The 26,653-nt window shown below is 38.4% G+C and overlaps 1 protein-coding gene across 1 annotated transcript; it reads right to left on the bottom strand.

Annotated features, from left to right (window-relative positions):
* Positions 1 to 616: 616 nt before the first annotated feature.
* EXOC3 (exocyst complex component 3) lies at positions 617 to 26,653 on the bottom strand. The gene is made up of 13 exons (XM_083878620.1): positions 26,216 to 26,653; positions 23,292 to 23,476; positions 19,259 to 19,478; positions 16,816 to 17,497; positions 12,270 to 12,387; positions 9,728 to 9,853; positions 8,100 to 8,200; positions 7,491 to 7,601; positions 6,573 to 6,723; positions 5,719 to 5,841; positions 3,291 to 3,452; positions 2,022 to 2,149; positions 617 to 1,569 (listed from the first exon to the last, which is right to left on the bottom strand). The coding sequence occupies exons 2-13, from the start codon at positions 23,433 to 23,435 to the stop codon at positions 1,398 to 1,400; spliced, it is 2,238 nt and encodes a 745-aa protein (XP_083734746.1). The 5' UTR covers positions 23,436 to 23,476; positions 26,216 to 26,653; the 3' UTR covers positions 617 to 1,397.

Raw genomic sequence — 26,653 nt, 5'->3', positions numbered from 1 at the left:
GGATTCCCTTACACAAAGCGAGGATTAAAGCACACAGAGAAAGAATTTCAGGGACAGGATGGAATTAGAGTACAATCCAAATTAGTATCACCTCACTAATCTTTAACCGAATTCTTCACTGAAGGCTGAACACAACCCCCTAAAAACCAATTTCCCCTCCCTGTACCTACAATTTCCAGGCTGAGTTTGCCATCCCATGGGATCCAAGGAGCTCCTGTGCTAAAATCCCTCAAGCACGGAGATACCAAGGTGATGCTCTCTGGGGACACCCAGTCACTGCCACTGCAGAAAGTCACAATCCCAGATGGACCCTTTATCCAAACTGCTGCCCCCGGACACACCTCTCCTGGGGTACAGAGGAGCTGGGGACGGGGCTGGAATGGCACAAGGCCTGGGTGGCCACAGGCCAAAGGCATTACAACATACAGAAAGTCTGGAATGTTAAATTAAAACAATGTAGGCTCGTGTTTTCCTTGTGCTTACCTCTGACAGTTCTGGTCAGGTACTGAGAGATAATACCTTAAATGTGTCCTTCAGGAAGGAATTTTGAATCCACAATTGTCTAGTACTATTTTATAATTAGATACTGTGGAAATAAAACCCAGTATCTTCTGTTTTCAGAAAACTATTAAATCCTATTTTTATTCACACTTAGAACAACAACAGAAAAGACTTACATGCTCTGTAAATCTACAATCATACCTGAACATAGCAATGATTTAACATTTTACTGAACTGGTGTGCTTTGTATGCTGTTTTTAGTGAATCAGTGAAAAAAAATATTGTACCTTATGTCTTTATTTATTTATTCAACCTATAATCAAATTGCACTGTAGCAATTTCATTCAGTCCTTTAAGTCAGGAAACTCATTTCATAATTAAGTTTTCTGCAATAAACTATTTTACACCAAAGTAAGTACATACACAAAATATAATGTGAAAGTGGATTGACATTAACACTCAATGCAGTGCCATATAAAGACAGCTCTAAAGGAGTCTGCTTAGGTATTGTAAGTGATGTATGTTAGTATCTCCAGCACTAATACAGCTCTGCAGGTTTTGGTATCAATATCTTTATATAGCATTGCAGTGCACTGTGCAAACATATTCCACAAGAAAAATGTATTTGCTGACAGCAAAACCAGCTGTGACAGTCAGTAAAAAAAAAAACAAAAACAAACCCATGCCATTAAAAGCTTCTTTCTTCAAACATGACCTTTAGTCCTTCTTTCAGAAATCTTGTACTTCCTCACGTCCAAGTCTTTAGAAAGAAATATGCCTAGCAAGAATCAATGTCTATTGAACTTCACTCAAAACAGCATTGCCAAATTTGTCCACAAATATTTCAAACCTGTTGATCCCAGAGCAGTAATGACACACAAACACAGAGTTGTCAATTACTTAAGAAGTTTTGGCACAGTGAGAGTAGGAACTGTAATTTCTTTAAAAATTGGCACATAGTTTGGATTCGGTTGGCTTGGACCTTGATCCAAAGTTTCAATGATAGTCTGCTTCATATCTCTGCTGGCATCACCTCTCACTGTCAGCAGAGCTGCAATGTGGTCATCCCTGCCAAAGGAAAAGGGTAAAACTGGTGTTAGGTGGCTTTTCACAAGTAAGAGTTTGTCAAAACCAGCACTGAATTGATAATCCTTTCACTCAGTTTCAGCAGATACTTTTTATTCTTAATCAGATCTCTACTCACTCAGAACTGGTTTTTCCTGCTCCATATAAAGCACTGGTTTGGCTGCTTTTAGGACTCTAAAACCTATTTTATCCTTCCAACACACAGACCTGAAGCATTTTCAGTATTCTTCTGCTGTATTTAAGTATTTGTAACTCCTAGTCCAGCTCACATACATTGTACCTTAGCATTATTTTCCACAAGAAAGTGGTTACATTCTAAAATATGAAAAATATGAACACATTTTCACACTGTTTTATATTTCAAAATGTGCCCAAAACCCAAGGAAATTATGATGTTATCTATATATATCAAATCTGAGGGCAAAGAGAATTACCTGATATCTGGGTATTTACTGACTAAAGTTGAAACTTCCAGATAGAGCAGTGAAGGATCAGTCAGCTTGATAACCTCTGCAATGGCTTCAATGATGTCACAGAGTCCTTCAGTGTCCTCTCCAGAGCCCTGCAAAAGTAAACAAAAAATATTAAAAAAGCTCCAAAACAACAGCAATACCCCTCAAATCTACAAATAATCCTTTCTATTTTGTCTGACAATGCCCCTGAATTTCCCAAAAAGCTGAATTTTCAGACATTAAAAAAACGAAAATATTTTTTGAATTGCCACTGTAATCCTTTTCTCTCTCTGTTCTTCATTCAGAGACCTGCTCTGAGAATATCAGTGAAGGAAGTAGTGTCCTACAAACAATATGCTGTATTTATGCACATGGTGATACATTCTAGTCTTCAACTTTGAGTAATTATGCGTGTAAACATTAGGAATAACTGACACGAAAGCTAGACCTCTTCTGAAACATTTCTTCAAAACTGGCCCTCTCAGATTCCTTCAAGTCATCTGGCCACCAAAGCAGCTTTTAGCAACTGATTGATTGAACTGTATCTATTTAAACTCTGGACTATTTTAATATCCTTAATTCAAGGTCATCTGGTTCTGCCAATGAGGTATGGTTTGTTTCCTTTATTCCACAACCTCTTCCATCAGCTACCCAAATTTTTCAGGCTTTATCTTTCTAGGCATTCTTTTGTCATCTGTTGGCCCTAGGAGCTTTCTTGAAGATCCTTGTTCCTTATGCAGCTGAAACTTTTAGGCATATCTTGTACATTGATTTTCAAATACCTTTTTTAGCCTGTCTTTTCTATTTCTACTGGACTTTAACTGTAGTCAACATACTCGTCTTATTGATCCAGATGAACACTCTGCATGCTCCTTAGCTAATAAGTAATGGCATCTATTTGATGCCAGATCAGCCTTTTTTCTGGCCAGCAAAATCAAAGACAGATTTTTAATTATTTTTTTAACTGCTTTTTTCTTTCACTTACTACTATGAATTCAGGGTACCTATCTCTTTGAGGCCAGTTGCAGAGAGCTTTGTGTATAAACACAAAGCAGTAGAAACTGGTGCTCAGGAATTTTAGCAGCTGGCCTGTGTGTTCAGAAGCTCTGTCTGCCCTCAGCTGGCATCTTTGATATCCCCAAGTCACTCAACATTTTGGAGATTTAACTCTACCCATTTCCCTCGAGCAATAAACATGTGTGGTTATTGTAAATTACCAGGTTAACAGCATTATACAAAGCAAATACTTACAGCTGCAAGCTTCTTAAACAAGAATCTGAACTGTTCTGCCTCTCTGATCATTTTTTCTGCACCCTCTTTTCTCTCTTCTGCATTCTTGAAAGAGATACGTTTTAGCATGATTGCTCTGATGTATTCCACAACCACTCGCCGATGGGCCTCAAGAGTCATTGTCTGAAAGAAATGACAAAGGTGGTGGATTATACCAGTGATACCTGCAGATGTAGCCATTATTTTTAGGCTTTGAACTGTGTATTTACACTTACATGCCAGTATACAATTTTTGCTAATACAGATTGAGTGGTTTTAGATTTTCACAGTGCTAACAGAGATTAAAACCTCTCCTTCCCTAACAATGAGCTAATCACAAGAAGCAACAAACCCAAGATATCTTTAATAACGCGTCTGGCTTTTTTGAGGAGCACCAAAGAACAATCACTTTCTCAGATCTTCCTTGACTGATTTGCTGTTCTGCACTTTTCTCTTAATGGGAAATACCTACTGGTACCTGGATGAAGCATCTGGTATTAGTGCAAGAGTAATGCTAAGGTTAAAAACTAAAACTCCCAAATCTTCACACACTTATTTTTAACAGGAATGTAAGCAGAGTCCTTAAATCCCACAAGTTCTCAGGTGCTTCTTCCCCTTAAGCAAAGTTACTAATGATTAAGGAAAAGCTGGCATAACAAACTTTTTATCATGTTTTATTGATTATCAAACTTTAGTTTCAAGCTGTTCTTGAAACATATTCTTCAGTCAAAATTTGAAAAAAAGGTTTCAGGAAAGAGAGAAAAGAGGGAGAAAATAAAGAAGGGAGAAAACAACAGACTGCAAAGTACTGGCAGTCACAACCCCCATCCAGAACACAGAAAATACAATTTCAAGTTCTGCTCTCAAGACTCTGCAGAAATACCAGAGGTAGGTGGTTGCTCAGGGACAGCTTCTCTTGCGTTGGTGGAATTGAAGCCAATTACACAAAGGAAAATGAACTGCACAGAACAGACTGTGGGGGGCTGACACGTATGGCCCATCCTGCTGGAAAGGAACTGAGGAACAGCTCCACTACCACCGAGAACACTCCACAAGAGCCAACAGTGCTATGGTAGAGCATTCAATTTACACACGAGGAAAACAGCAAAGCTGAATGTCTTAGATCCAGATTTCCTCTGTTTCAAAACTGTGTCCTTCCTATTGGGCTACAGTCTTCTTGGAGGTGCTTTGTTCATGTAGCTTTTAAAAACTGTACTATCAAAACAGGGTTATCCAAGAATATTTTAAAACCTGAAAAAATCCTATCACAAATCAGGGAAACAAAAGTGTGGTCCAGCCTGTGCTAGAACATATGGCATCTTTTATGGGAGACTTTTTTGTGCTGGGAGACAGTGGAAAAGCAGGTATGTTGAATGCCAAAGAATGTGCTTGTAAGCTTCTTCCCCACAAGGTGGCAATAAATGCTGCATGATGAAACATATGTAATTGCAGAGATTGGTATTAACACCTAAAAACTCATGCCAAGCACTCGTACCTCCCAGTAACAAACTAAATCTGGAGAAGAAAGCTGTTCCACGGATATAGACTAATTCTGGGACTGACCTAACTTATTTTGTGCACTTTTTACAGACTGAAAATACATATACTTACTTGGTAAGGTCTCTAGGATCTGCAAATACTGAAGGTTAAAACGTCATCAGAAAAATTCTGAGCAGTTCCCTTTATCACTTTGAGAATTAAGGTAAGAGAGAATAAGTGTATGATTTGGAGACTATCTCTTAAGTCCTTCTAAGAGCTTCTTCAAAGACCTCAGTAAATACTGATCTTGCTAGCTTTTTGTTTCCTATTAGGTTCCTAAGTGTTTTAGACAATCATTTAATGCTATCCTATTACATGAACCTGCCTTTAATCTTCCACATTATTGTACTTGTTTCTATCAATAAAGAGATCCAGATATTCTTTGACAGACCAGAGGGGAAAAAACACCTAACCTAGCACATTTACTATTATAAGAGCACTTTAAACACAGCTATGCATTTCTTATCCCTCATGGCACCAAATTCACTATGCTTCATTGTATATATTAAAACTAGGAATTACTTGATGTGCATTTATAAAAAAAAGTAATTACAGACCAACAAAACTAGTTTCAGACTAACTAATTTTATCTGACTACAAACTTCTGAGGAGAGGTAGGAAAGTACAAACGGGTAAAAATATCTAGTAACATGCCAAGATGTTTCCTGGACTAAACACTGCAACTTAGATCTCTCTTTGACAATATTATATGCCTGTGAACAAAAAAAAGTAGATTCAGACTTCTGCAGTATGAACTGGTGAAGATTTTTTTCCTTTCTCAGTTCTAAATTCCATGTGGTGTTCAGAAATTCCAAATCAACGTGATGCTCAGAGTACATTAGCAAAGTATCACTGAGTATTTCACACCTACCTTTTTGTAAGGCTTTTTAATTTTTGCAAAGTCATTGAAATAATCCTCTACAGTGACACAGATGGTACCCACTGCATTAGACCCCATCAGCCACTTCTTGGTCATCAGCTCATTCAGATGTGGCTGAGAAGGTGACAAACAAGAGATCAGATCAGGTTTTTGACAGTTTCATCAGATCAGTGCAGTTACTAAAAAATGGGAGACAATTTTAAGTGTTGTCAATTTCTAAACTATGCTTCTCCAACATCCTTCCTCATGTGAGCACTCAAGGTATTTATACTAGTTCAAATTTTTATTACAAATCTAACAAGTCCCAGAGCATCTTTCTTCACCATTTCCTGCTGTTTCTCTAATTGCTCCCCTTTCCCTCCCCGTACTCCCAATTTCTTCATAGTAGTGATTTTTTCCCTGAGGGATTATATACAAGAAGCTAGAATTCCTAAAGATGGAAATCTACCAGACAGAAAGGGCCCACTGTTAGAATCAATTAAATATATTAATTACAGGTGAACTGTACCTGCAATGACAACTTAATATCAGCAGCAGTTTCCCAAATAATTCTTACAACTTGACAATGTAAGACTAAGTACATCTGCTAGAAAATATTAATTATCTACAATGCACCTGCCTGAGTTATCCTACGAAACCTAATTAAGCAACCTTCCAGTTTCCTACATGCAAACTATACCAGTGAAGAAAAATACTAATGTGTACTGACACTTTGCTAGCCCATATATAAACCCCACATATTTTATATATTTAGCAATCAAAAGGCTCCACAACTATTTCATTCCAAATTATTTTTTTCTTTCGATATAATACTTCTGGGATTATTGAGGAAGAAAAGTTCTAACCTCTAAATCCATGAAGACTTCATCTAGCAGGCTAGAGCAGCCTTCTTTAGCAATGATGTCTAAAGTTGCATCCATGTTTGCATGACTGATTGATAATGTGTCTTCCATGTCACTTTTCAAGTATTTTCTTTTCAGACTGATGATAGATTCTCTGTGACAAAAAAAAAAAAAAAAAAAAAAAAAAAAAAAAAAAAAAAAAAAAAAAAAAAAAGGCTTTTCATCACCCACTGATGCACAATTGCACTACTATTAAATTTTTGGAGTACAAATACAGAAACCACAGCAGTTGGTTATTTTTGCAAGAGGAAACAATGCCTGCTGCTTGCTTTGTAAGCCGTAATTTACTCTCCAGCATGATTTTGGAGTGGTCAGTGTAGACTACATGTGTGTTGGCAGCAAATTGCTGATGAGTGTAGACCTGCAAATGGCAGCAGTTAAGGATGAACACGAAGTTGGACTGTTCATCACTGACACACGAATCACGTTCTGACACTCCTCACAGAAGGTATGCCTTTCCTTTTCTCCAGTTCAGTTCACCGATCACATTGCCTGAAGGTGATCTGTGGGAGATCCAATGTAAGAGAAGATGGCCAGACCTAGAAAAACTAACTGAAATGACCTTTTCAAATTCTGGAAGCTGAAGATAAATTTTCCTTTGGCAATGAAATTCTTGGAATAACAAGAGGATTTTCACCACTGAGGAGCAATGGTTTGGTTTGCCAAAGGCAAAAGCAATCTCAATACCTGCCTCTTAAAATAGTGCTATCTTTAAACTTGTTGCCTTTGTTTCGTCAGCTAAACTATCTTAACTGAAATCCTCTTTCTATACAGAAGAGAAGTTTCTGGGAAGAGGCAGTTTTACAACCGAAATATCAATAGCTATTTTTCTCACAATACTGCAAGAACATGCAGACTTACTTGAAGGTTTGACAGTTGTTGATGACTGCAATCATGTACTGAACATAGCATTGAGGATACTGACGATTTTTAAGATGATCTTCTTTATACAGTTGTGCTTCATCTTTGTACCTGTAACACATACAAGGAATGGCATTAAAAAGACACAAATCTGTAAGAACTCAAATACACCTGTAGGACCAAATGCTCTATAAGGGTCTGTCAGGTATTTAGAAATATTTTATAAAGAGAGTGTGTTGCTCATGCGATGTTTAGTCTTTCTGTTCTGGGTAGAATTCAGCCAAGGACGTGTTTTCACACTTCCTTTAAAGGAAAAGTTAGAAAATTTGAGATATGAAAGAGAGAGGAACTGACTCAAAAAATTAAGAGCCTTTTGTAGACAGGAACTGAAAGTGCCACTCACCAGCACAGAGGAACTTCTGCAATGAAATTGGGAAGGAAGAAAAGGATGAAAAGGAAGAGGAAGAAAAGCTTGGTTGGCATGAATGTGACAGGAGAAAGACAATCAATAAAGAAACATCCAAACAAAAAAACCCCAAATATTGGAACTGTAGGAACAAAGAGAGACTGAGGTAGGATAAAGCATTTGCATTTTAAACATTATGTTACCTGGTTAGAAATGAATTCATTTGCTGAAGACATAGAATGAGTACCTTTGTTTTCAAATCTTCATTTATCTGAGCAGCCACCTGAAGATTCTGCTCAAACATCTAAGACAAAAAAAGTTTAATTATAAAGAGAAGCCTTTATCAGTGGTAAAACAAAGACAGAGGTCCTATCTTGGAGTCTCTTACTAACACCAGCTCTACAGATGCTTTTTGTTGGCTTTGTTGGGTTTTTTTTCAGACAAGCCCACTGATTAAACCAAAAGCCACTATTTTCACAAGTGTAATTAATATATTCCTGGGAATCATTAATGCATGCTGCAGTGTTTTCCTGATACTGAAAACAGCTGCATTTTTTTCTTCAGCAAAACAATACTTAATCTCTTTAATTCAGTAGTGCTTTGGCTTTACAATGTATCAAAGTTCTAGGGTCAGCTCCTGCAGTTAGTATTAACCCTACAACTCAATTCCTTCACTTCTTCCATATATGAAAGTAGTGAGCTCACACAAGTGAAATAAAGGAGCCTTTAAACTTTAGAAATACAATCAGGTACAAGATCCTGGTGACTTACAGGCAACTGTGTTTGAGAGGGGGGAAACTAGAAAGGAAGAATACAAAGCCAGGTGGAAACATGAGCTGCTTCTATGCTAAGATGATTTTTAAAATTTCACTGCTACATCCATCTCAGCACTGCAGTCCTTCTCGGGACATCACTAGAGTCAATAATTGGCCACCAGTTTCTTTGACCTCACACACTTTCTGAAAATGATTAGATGAAGTAAACCTTGGCACAAGTACAAATGTGAAAGAATGTAGCAAAAATCCTGGTATAAGGTGGAAAAAAAAATAAAGTGAGAAACAAATGCAGGAAGAAGAGATAACCTATCTTTCATTGAAGGTACCTAACACAATATTTGCAAAGAAAAATTAGAAAGTGAGCATAGTAAGCTGACATTTTACTGGTTGATAAACATCACTTTCAAAACTTTCAACTGCCGACAACAGGGTGGTGCAGGTTTGGGTATTTTTGTGGCTCTTTTTTTTTTAAGGATCTTAGAAACAGCCTTATCTTTCCTGGTTTTTATTTGGACAGGCATTCATGTTAACTGAAGTAGTGTTTAAAACAGCAACAGTTTCAATCTTCAATGGAACCTTTTATTCTGGTGTTAAGGTGTTTGTATATAATGAATAATTTATGGTAACAAATACATGCCTAACACCTCAGCACCTTATTAACAAACAGCCTAACTCAGCACTGTATTAACCAAAACTGTTCTAGTAAGTCACATTTCATCTAGTGGGTTATACTACAGCTTTACAATAAGAGACCTAAGTAAAAGCAGCTCATTAAATACCAATATCAACCAAACAGGCTGGGAAAAATATGTTTCTAATCTACACATAAAGAACTACTATGCCTTTAAGCATTGAAGTAAAGAAGGTAAACGAAAACCTTCAAAGAAACAAAGAAAACCTTCAAAGAAACAACCCCTCCAACTACAGGGAAAATAAAACCACTATATTCAAAAGACAGAAACACTAGTGTTCCAGAAAGTTTGGCTTCCCCTCCATTCCCCTAAATCCACGTACTACTTCTGTAGATTTTCTAGAATAAACAGGTTGTCTTATACCTGAAAAACAATAGCTGGGAGTGTAGTCTGATAGTACCCATCTTGATCTGCTTCTGGTTCAGTTTCTTTTATCCAGTCTTTTTTATCTGTCTCCAGTGCTTTTCGCAGCCAGCCAATGATGTTAGACTTCATTAAATAAAGCAACCAACAGAAAGAAAAGATTTAATTTAACACAACAAAACCCCCTACTACAATATCTAGAATAGCAGTAATTTCCATAATGAAGAGTGGCATAGTAATAGATAATGCTGACCACTCTTGCCATTCCTACAGGATATAGGTAACAGACAAATTAAAATTTGAATTGACAAAGACAAAGGTTAGTACTGGAGCACAAGTGGTGTAGTTTGAAGCTTAGGCACATTTTGGAAGGAGAGTGCTCCTAACACAAAGGGCAGGTCAGTGTGTCAGAATCAATGTATTTACTAATTTTGGAACAACTTATTAAGGCTCAGGCTTTAAGTTTCAAACTGAATTTTTCTGCAGCTGAAAAAAGTAGGGTAATACTTAATGCAGGAAAAATAGCACATATCTGCCTGTACTTCCTCTTACACCTTGGTTTTAGGAAACTGGGGCTCGTTACTGCCAGGGACAAAAACCCCAGGATCAGATTAAATGGGTTGTACTTGGAACACAAGTGCTGCAGAACACAGTGACATTTACAATGGCTGGCTCTCCTCCCATCTGCCCAGCACACTGTACAGCAACGCAGACATCAAGAACAACCGGGTTTAGAAGAAGATTAAGCCAGTTTTCTGCATGACACATACCACAGACCAATTCAAAAGAGTAAAGACCAGCATGTTTGCTAAATATATAATTGGATTCTTTGATTTCTGTCTTGCTTGGGTTGATGATTTTTACCTCTTTTCTGCTTTGTTCATATTTGCTTAAAACCTGTAGTAATATAAATGTTTGTACCTCTTTCCAACATGTTACAGGAATAATACTGTGCCCTACCATTCAAAATTACACATTACCAGTAGGCACAAACAGAAAGGTCATAAAAGTCCATAGAGTACCCTCTTCAATTGTGTGAAACAATGCACTACCTTTCTTCCTCATAAGCATGGAATTGCTCTAATGAGATATGACTTATATGACTTAATCTTTTAAGCCAGCAGCCCAGGGGACTGTTGCTACCTTAAGATCAGCATTTACGGACTTTTTTTCAAGCTGAGGTGATTGGAAAAATAACATGCTAGAAATCTGTTAAAATCTATTACATTTTTGTTGATGTAAACATCAGTATTTAAGTTGATAGTCCCAATTACTTGTACTTAGCCATACAGAACTAGTTACATTGTGTTTAAAAAATTTGTAAACAACATCAAAAGAAATAAGGTAGAAGTGAAAGAAATAGGTAGTTTCAGTATTTCCTGCCTTAAAAGAAAGATACAGCCAAAAATTAAAACCAGCAAAACGAAAGCCACTCTGTAAAACAGAGTAGTAACTTTGTTTTATTTATATTCTACAAATAGAAAAAAGGAGCATTCTATACATAATATTTTTCAGTAAGTAAGGAAAAAAACAATTCTAAAAAACAAATCTAGGTGTATTTTTTCATACTAAGTGAGGACAGAATTAATTCAAAGGCATTTCTTGAGTCAAGGCAAAAGTAGCTTGAGAAAACAAGCCTTTTTTTTCTAAAGCTAAGTGCAGAAAAATAAACTTCCATAAAAATCCCAATAAAGCTAATGGGAAGCAGAGCCTCTACTGACAACTTCCTTGAGCCATTACAAGATTGGTTCATATTATTGTGATGAGTATAAAGTCCAAGTAGTTGCTGTTGCTGGACATGTTTTAGTAGCTGACACATTCAAAGAAACACAAAAATTTCCCTCCTCTGCTTGGCAGAGCTCCTGAAGTCAGGAGGGGTAGGAATTCATTGACCAATTTAAGAACAGCAAGTCCAAAGTTACAACTACCCAAATATCCACTCTTGGAGGCAATTAGTGGATCTGACACTCACATAATGCTCCCTCTGCCATGAAGTTGACCAGTTTCTAGTGACTCTTAGGATAACAAAGAAGCAGTGCCTTTATATTCCAGATACACTTGAAATGGCATCCACAAAAGGAAATTATGCTCATGCAGTTAACAGGCATGAAAGGAAAAAGGCTGTTCAAAGAATCAAACTGGCAAACATGAACATCCTGATTACCTTGAAAAGATCACATCTGTATCAAATGTTGATGTGGTTACTATGGGGACCAAACTGCCTGCAATGTCTTTTTAAGTGCTAATCACACTAGCACTATGGAATTCAGGCATACGAAGACTGGAATTCCTTCCTTTCTAATAAAGTATTATTAATAGTCTGTAAAGCATAACTAGTCCTTGAAATGCCATGATTTATATATATAAAATCACCCAATTATGACTTTATAAAGAAACTTACACATAGAATAGGAAATTTTTTATAAAAGTGATGGTGTTGGATTCACATTTGTCAAGAGTTTTCTCTGATGCAGGAGGAGCACTGAGGTACTAATGCAGCTATAAACTTATCTGAATGTGCCTTTGCACTGTTATTACTCACAGTGAGTGTTGACATATACTTGCTGAGAAGCTGGTCTACCACATTCTGTGAAATCAGAGCATCCAGAGAATTTACATCCACTTCAGGAGACAGTTCTGAATTTCCCATCATCTCTGCACTGAATTAAAAAAAAAAAAAGGCAAAAAAAGGAAAAGAATAAAACATTACAGATTTATAAAGAAAAATGGGATAAAAAACTAAAAAAACATGCAACTTCTTCTGTATGTTCATTGTAAAGGGCAATTTTCCAATACCTACGGACATTTCAAAAAGTTTTTCATAATAAATGCATTTACAAGAAATATAAATAAAACTATATGAATGAAAGAACAGAATTTAAAAGCTACAGCCCAGGATATAATAAAAAATATTATAGACATTTAAATATACAACCTTTCCATGCATTCCTCACTTTTATGCACAAGAATTAATGATTAGTTGAAATGAAATAAAAGCCAACTGGCTGAGCCTGTGGGCTCTTTGTAGGGGACATTTTTATAGATCTTTTAAATTTCAGAGGTGATGACAGACATTTTATACATTTTGTATTTTAGAAGAGTAAAGATCCGTTACAAATACAAATTACTGTCCTCAGATCCTCAAAGGAGCTTCTGTTTTGGTACTTTTATCACATCCAGGTAAAAATTAAAATACATTAAAAGAAAAGTTACCTATGCTTCCTGTCTTGGTAAAGAATACAGCTAATCTAAGAGGAAGAAGCATCTTTCAAGACAAATCAAAGGTGCAGTTCATGGGTACTGTATAAGAGCAATTGTTTCCAAAGGAAAGTTCTTGATTTTATAGCATTTGAAAAAAAATTAGAGCAAAATATTTTGACAAGGATTATATAAAATTAATACTTTACAGTGATATTTTGCATCTATACAAGATCATACCATGAGTGCCTTGTGTAATCAAAAAATCCCCAAAGCTATACCAAAGCACGATGTAGCAAGAACTCTTAATATTTCATGCTCAAAAAAATCAATAAGTCAAACCCACACTCTTTAGAGAGTGCTTTATTAACAGCTGATGGAAATACATTCAATCCTAATAACATAAATTGTTTCACATTCCATTTATAGTGTGCTTTTCAGAAGCAAACCACAAATCCTGTATTTGCAGAGGCTACTATAAGAACAAATGGCAACTTAAATTCCTAAACAAGTGTCCAGTTTGTACAGTTCTGCAAATCAAAGTTGTTCTCTGGGCACATATAGGGAGTCAGCACAGTGTTGCTTCCACTTCCTGGAAAAAAATAAATCTCAAAGCACTGAAAAAAAGCACTACAGCTACCAACTTAAAATACCAAAATTCTTGTATTTGAAACCATAAAAGCTACTGTGACTAAACATCCTACACTAATAGCATCTTCCTGGCTTGTAAGAAAACAGACTGAAATTATTTTAAGTGGCTCAATCAATTCAGAAAACTGAATTCCATTTGGTTGCTGTTTACAGAAAGAACACACGGAACAGCAGGATCTGCTCCAGGTGGATTTAGAAGAAATGTGAGAAGCTGTTTAAGGTCCTGTGCCATGTTAGAAAATACTTCCAGCCTCATTATACATCATTATGCCTGTTCACAAGGCCACAGAGACATTAACCTTTTCTCAAAGCACATCACCTGAAACCCCAAAACAAAGTTCTACCTCTGGCCCACAACACAAAAATTCTTCCTATACACAATTTCTCTCTCCTGATTGTCACAACCGAAGTGCCTAGGGAAAAAGAAACTACACACAGCCCTCTTCCACGTGGCACAAAACTTCTAACTGTTGGGAAGTTATTTACCTTCAACAAGAAGTTTATAATCAAGCTGAAGTTTCAAACTTAATTGTATTATTTGGAAAGAAGCATTTTAGAAAGCTTCTATTCTACCACCAGTCCTCTATCTGGTGAAGAGAGATACTGGCTCCAGAGACAGCATCCAGCTATATGTACAGTAGTATTGCTTCTGTTCCTTAAGGTGAACATTGTTGACTCCGTCTGTAGCAATCCTGGTGAACTCCCAGCAGTTTTGTCAACACTTGATCAGTATCTCATCAAATGATGCTATGAATATGAGCATCAGGATCTTACAAGGCTTATAATTTTCCTCAAACACAGATTAGAGTCCTGGTCCCAACCCAACACAGATTTAATAATAACAGTATGTTTCCAAGACACTCAATGACTTCTACATGAAAGAGAAACCCATCTAGCACAGTAAAATTCCCACTCAAATATTAAAGGCTTTTATTCCACATTCCAATAAAGCATTACTTTATTTCTGAGCTGTGAGTTGAGCATATTTCTAAAAACAGCTTCCATGCAGACACGCTCTGATAAAGAAACTCTAATGATTCTTTTGTAACTCCTATGTTGCAAATATTGAAAAAAAAAATTGTGCATGACCTTACAAATTCATCATATGGAATAAAAACTCAATGCTTCTTTTCAGTCAGTATTCTTTCAGTTGGTTTTGAAGTGCAGCTGCAATATGCAAATACAATACAAATTTATATTTTCCCTCTAATATTCACAGTTCTCATGATGCCAGATAGTCCATTCCCCTTCCTAGCTTATTATAAACATACCCCTATGGAGAATTGTTCATTGGATCATTAAAAGATGTCCAGCAACCGTGATTTGATAAGCTCTGCAAATATCCCTGTCAAGAACTTTACTTTCCCACTAAGAAACCTGAGCTAATTTCTTCTCCCACTGTGCACTACCAACACAATGGCTAATTCTCATGGAATCACAGAAAATGGTTTAGACTGGACCTTAAAGACCATCCATTTCCAACCTGCCTGCCATGGGCAGGGATGCCACCCCTAGAGCCGGTTGCTCAGGACCCCATCCAGGCTGGCATTCAACACTTCCAGGGATGGGGCATCCACAACTTCTCTGGGCAACCTGTTGCAGTAATTATCCTATTTATAACCTTTTATTGTAACATACAAGAATACAATTCCTGCACTGCGCTCTTGGGCTTTTTTTTGTAGAGAAGAGAGAAAGTCAAAGACATTTTTTTTCCTTGAAGGTACTTCCTCTAATTTCCATCCCACTTGTTATGCAGATATGCATGGAGAAGAGCATTCTCAGATATCCTGTACTGCACCTACTGCCCTCACTGCTTCCCTTTCTTCACAAGACTCAGCCACCAGGTCCTACCAGCCTCATGACTCGCTTTAGCAAGGTTTGTTTGCTTTGTAAATAGATATAACATTGGTTTTGCTCCCTCCCTTTGCCCTTCCAGTGATGGAACATACAGATTGAGCCCTTTAGCTCTGAATTGTCTAACTCATTAAAAATCTGCTCTGCTTTCTGGGGGAAAGGTAGAAGAGCAATCTTAAGACCAAGAATTGCCTTACTGGAACATAAGCCCCAGAACACAAATGAAGAACCTGGGAGCAGGATTTTTGCCAAGGTCATGCATGAGAAGGACTCATATCTCTGATTTTCATTCCTGTAGAGTTATTCCTCTGGCCTTCAAAAGAAGAAGAAGCCAATTAACTCAGCTGCTTATTAGTGGCTGTGTCTCTCTTACACCCTGCACGGGTATCTAAGTTTGCAGGGAAGGAAAACCAGGAGGACTTTGCAGTGTAGAGTAAAGCAGAGAGTGCTGAACACAAACCTTAAAGCTGGTCATGAGAACTCTCCAGAACAGTATTATCTCCTACATAAGTGCTTTATGGTACTATACTCTAAACCCATCAAGTGCTTAAACCTGTAGCATTAGTGATATTGAACAATTGAAGACATCAAAAGTACACACAGCACAAAACCTGGGTCAATGCCAGCTATTCAGAACAGGATTATAGTCCTGAGCCACAGAAAGGCTAGCAGCACTTTTTCCCAAACAAATCAGTTGCTCTAGTAACTACATGCCAGCAAAAACTAAACAGTCGCCATCTGAGCTGTTCCTACCTGGAAGATGAAAAAAAAAAAAAAAAGCAACAAACCCTCCACAATGCTTAAGTTATCCCAACAAATCAGACAGGTCAAAACAAATAAGCATAAGGCTATCATAGAAAACAACTCGTAAGCAAAAATTCTTCTAAACAAACAAATCATCACACCGTTTTGAAAGAAAACCTAAAGGAAGTTACCACATTCTTTCCATTTAACAGTAATGTGGCAACTGAAGTAGTCCCACCCCCTGTAGAAGAGAACAATAGAAAGTTAATAATCATACAGATCTTCCGGGGCTGTGGCCACAACAAACGTTTTGTTTCACACACCAGCTCTCAGTCTTCTTCCCAATACTTCACCAAACTGGTACACAAATACAAGGTGACTGTAGCTCCATGCAGGTCTTCCTTCAACTGCATCAAAATTTTAAGCAACTCAAAAGTATATATTATAAAATACAAACAAGTTTTAAGGAGCAATTTCCAGGAAGCAGAATGTGTAATGAATAGTAAAGAACTTGCTAGTTTGGTCTTTTCCCTCTTCTGTTTTATCTTTTTGTATGTTAACACACACGCAAATGTTAACACAAACTGTATTTTGCATATCTCCTCTCACTGATGCTAAGAGAAAAGCTAAGGGGGCCTTACCTCGTGTATGTATTCAAAACCCAAGTTAGAAGGCTAACGATCTCATTTGCTTCCAGATCCTCTGCAGCAAGTTCTTGCATTCGGGTGGCCAAAGCTTGATGGTACATGTTTAGCAACCTGTTGAAAATGTCATAATGTGGAGGGAAGCATTGATCCAGCAGGGTCTTAGCCACGAGCAGGTCGTCAAGGACATATTTACGGATGATTTCCAGGTGCCGCACAAGCCACATTTTGTCAGATTCTCTGGTGTCTGCCTGAGTGCCTTCGATCCGCGTGCTCACAGTTCTCTCCAAAATATTGAACATTTTTTCTTTCCACTTCTTTGGTCTGCCAGGAGGTATGAACCCAGTCTGTTTTTTCCTGTCTAACATGCGCCTGTCAATTTTCTCCTCCCTCTCAATTATCCTCACAACAGAGACAAGCAAGGTTGGATCTCGACGGACCGTAACAAGAGATCTCTGAACCACCATCCAAAGCTGCTTTGCCAGTTCCTCAGACAGTTTCTGCATATCCCCAAAGTATGTGTGGATGAGGTTCATGTCATGTGTGTTTTTGCTGTCCATGCGATACTGCTCATACATCAGGTTATCACGGGAACACTCCAAATCCATCAGTTTCCGGTGAGCCTGCAGGAGTTCCCCTCGCTCAATCAGGTCGTGGGTCTCCCTGACTATCTCTGGAACTGAAAGGCAGGCAAAGAAGAAGGAAAATCACATAGAGTACAACACTGCTATCAAAATACAAACAATTAACACAAAACAATAAAAACACTAGGAAAGAAGCTGGAGAATGGCTGTAGGAATTATTTTAAAATATTTTAAAGGAAATTATTTTGAAGTATTCAAAAATTGTTAGTAAATGTTACATCTCTTTATACATTATTAACTATAATGCTCCAGTTTGATCAGTGGCTAAACAGAGATCGCAGTGACAATACAATTTTCTCTCTCTCTCCTGATGCCAATAAATAAATAAATGAATCCTGGAAGTCTACTATAAAACAAACTGCAGTGCTGGCCTTTTGACACATTACATAAAAGGCTTTTAACTTGTCTGACTAAAAGTCACTCACTTCACTGAATCTGAGGCTGCATAAAGGCAACAAAGGCTAAATTTTACCTCCTTCTTGAACACTTTTTGCCTGCTTAAGCCACCAGTGAAGGATAGGGATAATTATCTATGCTGCTAAAACATCTAGAAGATTGTTTTGTCTTTATTATTTTTCAGTATTTGAGGAATCCTACAGAAAAAGATTAGGGTCCTGTGGGGTAAGAAGTGAAAAATCTCATCAGAAAAATCTGTCACTGCAAAAAAGGCAGGTAGTGATAAAGCTGGCAGCCCACAAAAAGTTCTAATGATTGTGTGTAACTGTCTTTCCAATCATGATAAAAACCATTTTGTTTCTAAAACATTTGATCATCTCTGAACAAAACAGCTATACTGTTTAACAGCTCCAGGGGGGGAAGCTTCATACTAAAAGCCTCTCAGGAAGCCTCAAAAGGTTTATTGTCTCAGTTGCATTCATCTGTGTAAAATGAAACAACACCCCTAAAATAACTCCACATTGGAACATGCATAATTTTGCTGATCTTTGTTTTTAATTGCTAGACATTGCATGTAAACTCTTCTCTTTTCTCTAAATTGCACACTGTATCTGATACTGTAGAGGTTAGGTACACACAGAGAGTAAACTAATCAACCTGGTATGACTGGGAGAAAATTTTGCTTTATAGGTACACTTTGTGTACTAGAATCGGAAAATAAAAGGAGAGAATATACTGTTTAAATAAAATCAATTTAGTCTGATAGGTTTAGTCTCTGTTACAGGGGTAAGATACTTAAAATTATTTTTAAGTAGACAAGTCCTGGCAAGGAATTCACCATGATTCAAGATGGAATGCAGTGAGCATTCCACCACAGCTACACAAAATGACACAAGTAATCACATTTTCTTTATCTTTACAGTATCCATTTTATTACATTAGTCTTAGTTCATTTTGGGAATCCACACAGACATACAGTGGTGTAAAATTTTCTTGCCTCCTAAAATCATTTTGTAGTATTTGTACCCAACAGGCTCACTGCAGGTGTCCAGCTCAGGTGGCAACACACCAACCTTTACAAATATTCTTTCTGTATTTTCTGCTTTCATATTTCACATAACTAAACATGTTATCCCAGCTACTGATTGCTTGCAAGAAACTTTTCTGTGAGTTGTGTGGAATGGTCAGACCTAAAGTTCCTACAGTACAATTTAGTCTTCATCTATATTAAGTAGTTACCAGCTACTTCCCCATATGTTTTGTGTAGGTCATTCTTCCTTAATTCTTCATTCCCAGTGAGGTTTAAAGCTCTCAACATTACTTGACAACCTTAAAGCTGTTACCACCACATTAAAAGTGTGCTCAGTATGTGATGGGTTATATAAAGAACAGCAGATTACCTGAAAATATATTCTTGAGATTTTCTACAGCAGCTGCCAGTTGGCTGTGTTGCACCACAGCATCCTTAACATCCTTGAGGTTTTCTATAGTGTTGATGCTCTGTCTCCAGTCCTTATTGACATCTATCAAAGACTGCTGAATGTCCTTCACATCATTTAGTGCATTGTGCAGTTGGCTTAAACCTGTTCGTACTCCATCTAACTGTGACTGTATTGCTGCCTTAAACACAAAAAGACAAAGAAAGAACCCACATTAACCTCCATAAGTTTCATATTTCAACATTTCTCAAGATTTAATTTTCATTTCAGTAGCTAACATTTTTAGCAGAAAAAAAAAAGAAGGGAAATGTTATAATTTACTAGAAGTGTGCAAGCTGCGCACAATGTTGTGTATGCCCACATGTATTTTTTTTGAAGTTCTGAAGCTATATCTAGTTTTGAAGAACCTCGATACAATTAGTCCACCCACAAACTAACATAGGACCTTAGGGAGATGGATTGTAAACTTCATAAATCTATATTAAACCAGGATCAAAGGAATGAGACTTCTTTGCATTTCCTTCGTAAATTAATTTCAAAGGGGGGATATCAAAGAAAGTTGATGCTCCATCAGAGCGTTTGGTATGCACAGATTCTCAAAGCATTTTACTAAAGCAATTACAAATTTTTACTCACAACAGAAAATGTTCAAAAAAAGCCCAAATTTAATTCTGAAATGTTCTTAATAAAACCCCAAAAGCACCCGAAGGCAAAAAAAAGCCCTAAAGCAATTCAGTCAAAACAAACAACAAAACCGAAAGTGAATACTATATTCATGCTGTGAAACATCAATGACCAGACCAACAATGCAACTACGAGATTATTTTGGCAGAAAGACAGGTTATTGATATGGATGTCTTGTGACAAGTGACACTTGAAATAATGACTCTCCAAAGAGGCTGTTTGGCCTGAATATCATTCAGGTATCCAGACACCTTACAGAAAATGCATTATCAGTGCATATCTGAGTGAAAGAAATCAGATCACATCCACAGCACATTTTTTAGATACGTAGTTTCAAAAAGATGTGATGAAAGGGAAATCAGACAAGTGGAAAATGCAACTAGAAATAACAGGCTCCAAAAGACAAGCAAGTCATCAGTGAAAACTCAGCTGCCTAACTCGGGGACTTGAGGCAACCAGTAAAGAAAATGAGGCACTAATCATTTTGCTAAGCTCAAAACATGTTTTTTTGCCAGACTTTTAAGGCCCAAAAGCTTGGACACTTTGTGGAAGTTTTTGTCGGATACTAGAAGCCAAAGAGGAAATCCTGGTAACTGCAAACAACATTTACTGTGTTTTAAATGTACTGGGAAAGCCCCAAAAAATGTAGTGATTTTAAAACTAAGATTATTTATATGCTTTGAAATTATGACACGCTGATTTTATTGATAAAAATGTATTTTCCTGGCAGACTCAGCACAATTAAGCACTAGTAAGGCATTTTTATACTGTTTCTATCTATAGAACTGCTGCATTAACATATTTTTCCTCTACAGGAACTGAGATAATTAGGATACTCAAACACAATCTTCTGCAGCTGACCATAAAGTATTTTAAAAATCACATGATCACTAAATGTTCAATACTTTTGCTTTGATAATTTCTTCTGAGGCAGATCTTCCAAGTATTACATATTCAAATTTTTGCCTGTTTATCTTTTGCAGAAACTTGATAATGATGAACTGAAACCATCAGGGATCTCAGTCTCTGACACAAATGGACAAGGAAACCTCTAAAAATAGACATCCATCCATGTCCAGTTTGTCTTCAAATAGACAGCTGGGGCCAGAGGATGGGCTGATGGGGCAGGGGACAAAGCACGTCCCAGCCCAGCATTGCAGACTTTGCTTCCTAGAATGCATATCCATCTTCGACTGGACTGATCATCACTGTATCAAATGAAAACAAAACTAAACCATCCTGGAAAAAGGGCTCAAAACTTCTCTTTTCATGTCTTTTCAAGTGACAGCTTTCAACACGAAGCCAGAATCCTCTGGCTTCCTGGTCTCACTATGGCTCAAATCCAGGATTGCACAGTAGCTAAGAATCAAATGGGAGAGGATTTATGCACGTTTATATTCTGGAACACCCACAACCTAGAAACTTCCCTAGGATATGTATGTTTATTATACAGGGCTTCTTCACAGAGAAGTTCTTCCATTGATGAGTAAGAGCACAAACGAAAACAGCTCCCAACGACTACAATTTTACAGGCACTGGGAGAGATTTCAAGCAGCTCTTCTACATTCTGGACTACAAAACCCAAAAGCACCAGTCTACAATGCTACCTGGTGCTCTTCCACATATCCTTTCAGAGTTCTGCTACTGAACCCCAAAAATACTGCTTCCCTGGGTGCCATCAATCTCATACACAAAAGAGATGAGTTTGATACGTTTCAAAGCAGTTTTTCCTCTAACAATTTATGTTACACAGGAAGAAATGCAGTGAGGGATATAAAAAGTGGACATAACTAAATATATGGGAGAGGATTTGGAGAGGGTATTTAGATTCACTTGAAGAAAATGGTAACGAAGACGGCAGCCAATCCAGTCAGAAAGAGGCACCTAACATGTTTGCACTGAAAGATTTCCCATGTGTTCATTCACTCAGATGAAGCAGTAATCAATTCAGCCTGAGAAGTCAGCAATTCCTCTGGCTGATGATCCTGATGTCAGTCTCCCCATCTTCCACACCACACATAGATACAGTTTAAATCCTCAGCAAGAGTATTTCCTACATCCTCTCTGTGCTCCCATCCATTAGAGTCATTCCCATGGGAAAATCAGCACTGCTATCCATTGCAACCACTACCAGCACCTTTTTCAGCAATGCATCCTGAGTGGATTAAGGGGTATTGAACTTCATTTTGGAACAGGTATTTCCAACCACCTATGAATGATGGAACTAAAGGCAAACAATAGGGAAAATAGCTATAAAGTGGATTTAGGCATTTATGAGACTTACAAAGTTTAGTCACAACTGTCTATACAAGCAGCCAGGCAAATGACTGTGCTCATTTATTATAAATAGATCACAGTAACTAAACAGCTGATCCATTATTAATAAACTCTATATGCTTCCTGACTCAAATCTGAAAAGCCCAGTCCAAGTCCTCAGAAAAAATTCTGTTTCTGTGCTACAAAAATCAACATGTAATTTGCTATATATAAATAGCACATTATATATGAATACCAAAATTTTTCACAGTGAAAGAAAATTTGTTTTCTTCTACTTCATACAGACTCCCACAAAGGAGGAGCCATTAAATATTATAAGATAAACTAAGTGGAATATAAGATTAGATACAACGTATACCATTCTGACGCAAGAAAATGTTTCCCAAAACACTTTTCTAAGACTCTACTCCAGCTGCTTGATACAGTGGTCTAAAACGACTGCTGGCAAATACCAGTGAAGGAAGAAAACACAGAACTCAGTAACATACAGACAGTAAACAGAGGGTGACCACACTCCTATTTCAGGCTAAGTCTGTGTCTGTGGATGTGCATCCACTCACATGCACACAAGTGAAGAAAGAGTAAAATCATGGGGTCACTTCCACTAGAGTCAAGAGTGTGATGTATTTTAGCTATCTTCCCTAAACCCATGTAAAAGTCAGAGGCGTAACTGACTGATCCTTTTTCAGAAGCAATCATCAATTTTTTGTTACAAGTTTAGTATTTAATCACTAAGACAAAGGATTTTTGGCTGACAGGCTACACAGCAGGGTAGCTGTCCATGAATAAACTGCAGAAGGTACAGGCCCTAAGAATACTTGAAGTGCTTGAATAAAACATTAGTAAGATGTACAACATTAGTCTGCATTACTTTCAGGACACAAATTTTCCAGTTTGGATACAAAGCAAAAACTGAAGTCTCTGGTTTAAAACTATCCATCTGGCTGAAACACAGATTTAAAAAAAAAAAATAAAAAATAAAGAAAGTACACTCATGCTAACCACAGACACTCAGGTTTATCCAACTTTGTACCTTGAGTCGAGCTTCTACTGAAGCCTTCTTCCGAGCTTCCCTTCGGCGATACTGTTCCACTTTGTCCAGCTGATCAGGACGCTGCAGCATTCCCGCTACTCTCTGAACAGCTGTTGCAACTGCTTCCCTATCCGTTTCCTCCATGGCTGATTAGGACCTCAGAACGCCTTCATTACTTAACAGGACTGAAAAAAAAGAAAACAATTTTTTTAAAACCCATCTTTTTTCATTCGATAGCTATGTGACATTTCAAAGTTAACAACTGGAGAATTAACTTTGGCAATAACAGCAGTGAAACTTGACAGAAGCGTCATTAAACCGCATTCTAAAGAGAAGCAACTGGAATTCTACAGGAACTGCATTGAAAGGCACTTAACTCAGTCTCATAGTTCCCCTGAAATCTTTTTGGTTGCTGTTTTTGCATTTACCTTGCTCTAAGCTTGAATTCAAAACAAAACAAAACACCACCAAAAAAGCCCAGCACCAGAAAACCAGCAAATCTTCATTAAAAGTAGAGATTCTATTTAATCCAAGGGTAGGTTGGCCTATTAAAAGGGTAACAAGACAAGCATAATGGAATCTTGTAGAAAGTTCATGCAGAAGTCCTAATTCATCCTGAACTACAACTGAGTGGAGTTGAGAGAACCACAGTCCTCCTGCAGCAATAATTTGCTACCAAAACTAGGGAGAAACATAATAGTGGACGCTCCAAACCCAGAGACTGAACTACAGAGCACTTCCATTTAGGCTTCTGATGGATAATTTTTTGATCTCCTTGTTTTCTCACAGTATCAGTCCAGTCCATCAGGGGTATAGGGAAAATTATTCAAGTATTTCACCTCAGTCTCCAGCAGAATTTCTAGGGAAGCCAAGACATGCAGGCGTTTGGGGAAAATGTAACATCTGCTGTCCATCAAGGCAGACGTTCTCTCAAACTTCATTAGCTACTAATAGAAAATAGGGAGGATCTCATCACCAAAGATGCAATACCATGGTGTCACCAGACCTCTGAGGAACATATCTGGAGCTCTTCTTTGCTTCCAAATTATTTCCAACATTTTATGTCTTTAGTCTTGCAACTAAACAGAACATTTTAGGTTCTGCTGCCACAGCTAGAGATTATACTCTCTCAAACCCATATTATTCCTTGAAATTAGATATCTATTTTCAGAGCAGTCTGCATTCATAAACCAGCACATCACTTAACCTCAGCAGAACAGTCATCTAAAGAACTCTTTAAAGAAAATGTTTAAAAACTGTTTAACAGATCTAAGGAACCAAACTAAAGAACTGCACAGCACTGAAAGAGCAAAAGCAAGAAAACTTGTGTGACAAGAGAAAGAAGGTTTGATAAATGAAGGAAACACATTCCCCCCCCAAAGAACCCTAAGAAACAACTGAAGCAAAGAAAATTGCTCACCACCCCTCAAAAGCAAACTAATACTCCAGTCAGCTTCTGGCTGGAAGTAAACCCTCCATATTTTATTACTAAGTATAATACACAGTAGGGAATTTCCCTTTGGCCACTTTGGGTCAGACGTCTCCACTGTGGCCTCTCAATCTCTGCCCATCCCCAGCCTAGTCAAGGGAAGTGGAGGGCAGATGAGGAAAAAGAGAAAGCCTTCACACTGTACAAACCCCCTTCAGCTACAGCCAAACACCACGGTGAGAGCAGCATTCTTTTCGCCACAAACCCAGAACACAGACTGTACAGACTGTTATAAAGAAAGTTAACTACATCCCAGACAGACTTGGTAAGAGCATCAGCAAAATTCCTAATTTTAGAATTTATCATGGCTAAAAAACATTCCAGGCAAGGTTTGCCCATGAGCCAGTCTGTAAGAGCCCAAGTCTAGTACCTACAAGAATTACATGCACAAGTATAAATTTATTCCAGAGTTATTTCTACAGTGCAAACTCCTGTACTTATTTACTACTGGCCTGGTTAACTCAAACCATGTTTGATTTCTTACTCTTCATCTAAATATGTGAGATCTATTCCCATCACTTGTGCTTTGGAATGAATATGCCAGTTTTGTTTGGCTCAATCCATTCCAAGCTATAAGGGCTCTACCTAAAATAAAAATAAAAAAGCAAACCAAAAACAACCACTTTAAAATATAAATTTACTGCAGAAATGGTATTCTGCAGCAGAGAGCTTTACCCTGAATTCCTGCCCTTATTAAAAACTCTGAACACATCCTGCAGAGTTACAACACCTTTAGCTGACACAGCCACTACCCAGGCACATCAAGCAGACCTCGTCAGCAGAATCAGAAGCCAGCACACTGTAACTAACACGTCGAGCAAACAGGCTCTTGTAGAACCACCCAAAACGAACAGCAAAGTTTAGGAAGCCACGCCAACTTCATACAGAAGCTGAGTCAAAACTACATATATCTTCAGCACAAAACAGAGGCAGAAGTGAACAAAACTGCGTCCCGAGCCGACTCAGGAAGGCTCCAGCTGCCATCGCACCCTTATTCTCGGGACTCAGGCTCCAGAGCCAGCAGGGGCGGCAGGCTCCCAGGGGGAGGCCCCTGCCCCTCTGCAAAGGAGCTGCCGGGCGGAGGAGGGCGGCGAGCCCTGCGAACAGAGTTCGGGAGGAGCAGAGGCGGCAGCCCCCGACCCGCCCGGCTCCTCCCCGGCAGAGGTGGCTCAGCTCGAATCATTGGCACGACGCAGGTGCCCGTCCCTGCGGGGCAAAGGCCGGGGACCCGCCCGCGGGCACGCCGAGCTCCCCCGCCCTCCGCCGCGGCTCCGGGACGGGACCAGCCCCCGGCACCCCCTTCGGCCCCGCCATCCGCAGGGGCTCCCCGGAGCGCCCCGGCCCATCCCGTCCCCCACCCCCTCTGCTTCCCACTGCCAGACCAGGGTTCCTACAGCCCGCGACAGACAGGCAGCCCGGCAGTGGCGGCGCTCACCGGCGGGGACAGGGCGGGGAGCGGCGGGGCCGCGGCCGCCCCTGCTCGGGAAGCGCTGACAGCCCCCGGTGCGCCGGCGCACGCCCGGCCGCGCATGCGCACCACGCCGGCGGAGGCGGCACCGCCTCCCACTCCTCTTCCTTTTTTTTTTTTTTTTTTTTTTTTTTTTTTTTTTTTTTTTTCTTTTTTCTTTTTTCTTTTTTTTTTTCTTTTTTCTTTTTTCTTCTTTTTTTTTTTCTTTTTTCTTCTTTTTTTTTTTTTTTCTTTTTTCTTTCTGTTAAGAGGCGCAGTGTGAGCTACTGGGGCCTGGTTCAAAGTCGCTGAAATCGGTTAAAAATAATAATAAAGAACCAAACTTCACGACTCCTGTGAGGTGTCGAAGCTTTGGGTTACAGAGGCCGCCTGCTGCGGTGGGCGTCGTCTGGAGGGAAAATAAGG

Source organism: Zosterops lateralis, assembly GCF_965231275.1.
Source record: "Zosterops lateralis genome assembly, chromosome: 1".
Lineage (NCBI taxonomy): Eukaryota > Metazoa > Chordata > Aves > Passeriformes > Zosteropidae > Zosterops > Zosterops lateralis.
This window is presented reverse-complemented; position numbering and strand designations above follow the sequence as displayed.

What these genes read in the sequence shown, in the direction of transcription:
- EXOC3 (XM_083878620.1), bottom strand. Translation starts at nt 23,435, where the DNA reads ATGGAGGAAACGGATAGGGAAGCAGTTGCAACAGCTGTTCAGAGAGTA. An exon ending in TCTCAAGAATATATTTTCAG is followed by an intron (nt 17,498 to 19,258) that starts GTAATCTGCTGT and finishes CCTGCCTTTCAG; the next exon opens with TTCCAGAGATAGTCAGGGAG. An exon ending in AAGTCTTCATGGATTTAGAG is followed by an intron (nt 5,842 to 6,572) that starts GTTAGAACTTTT and finishes TCACCTTCTCAG; the next exon opens with CCACATCTGAATGAGCTGAT.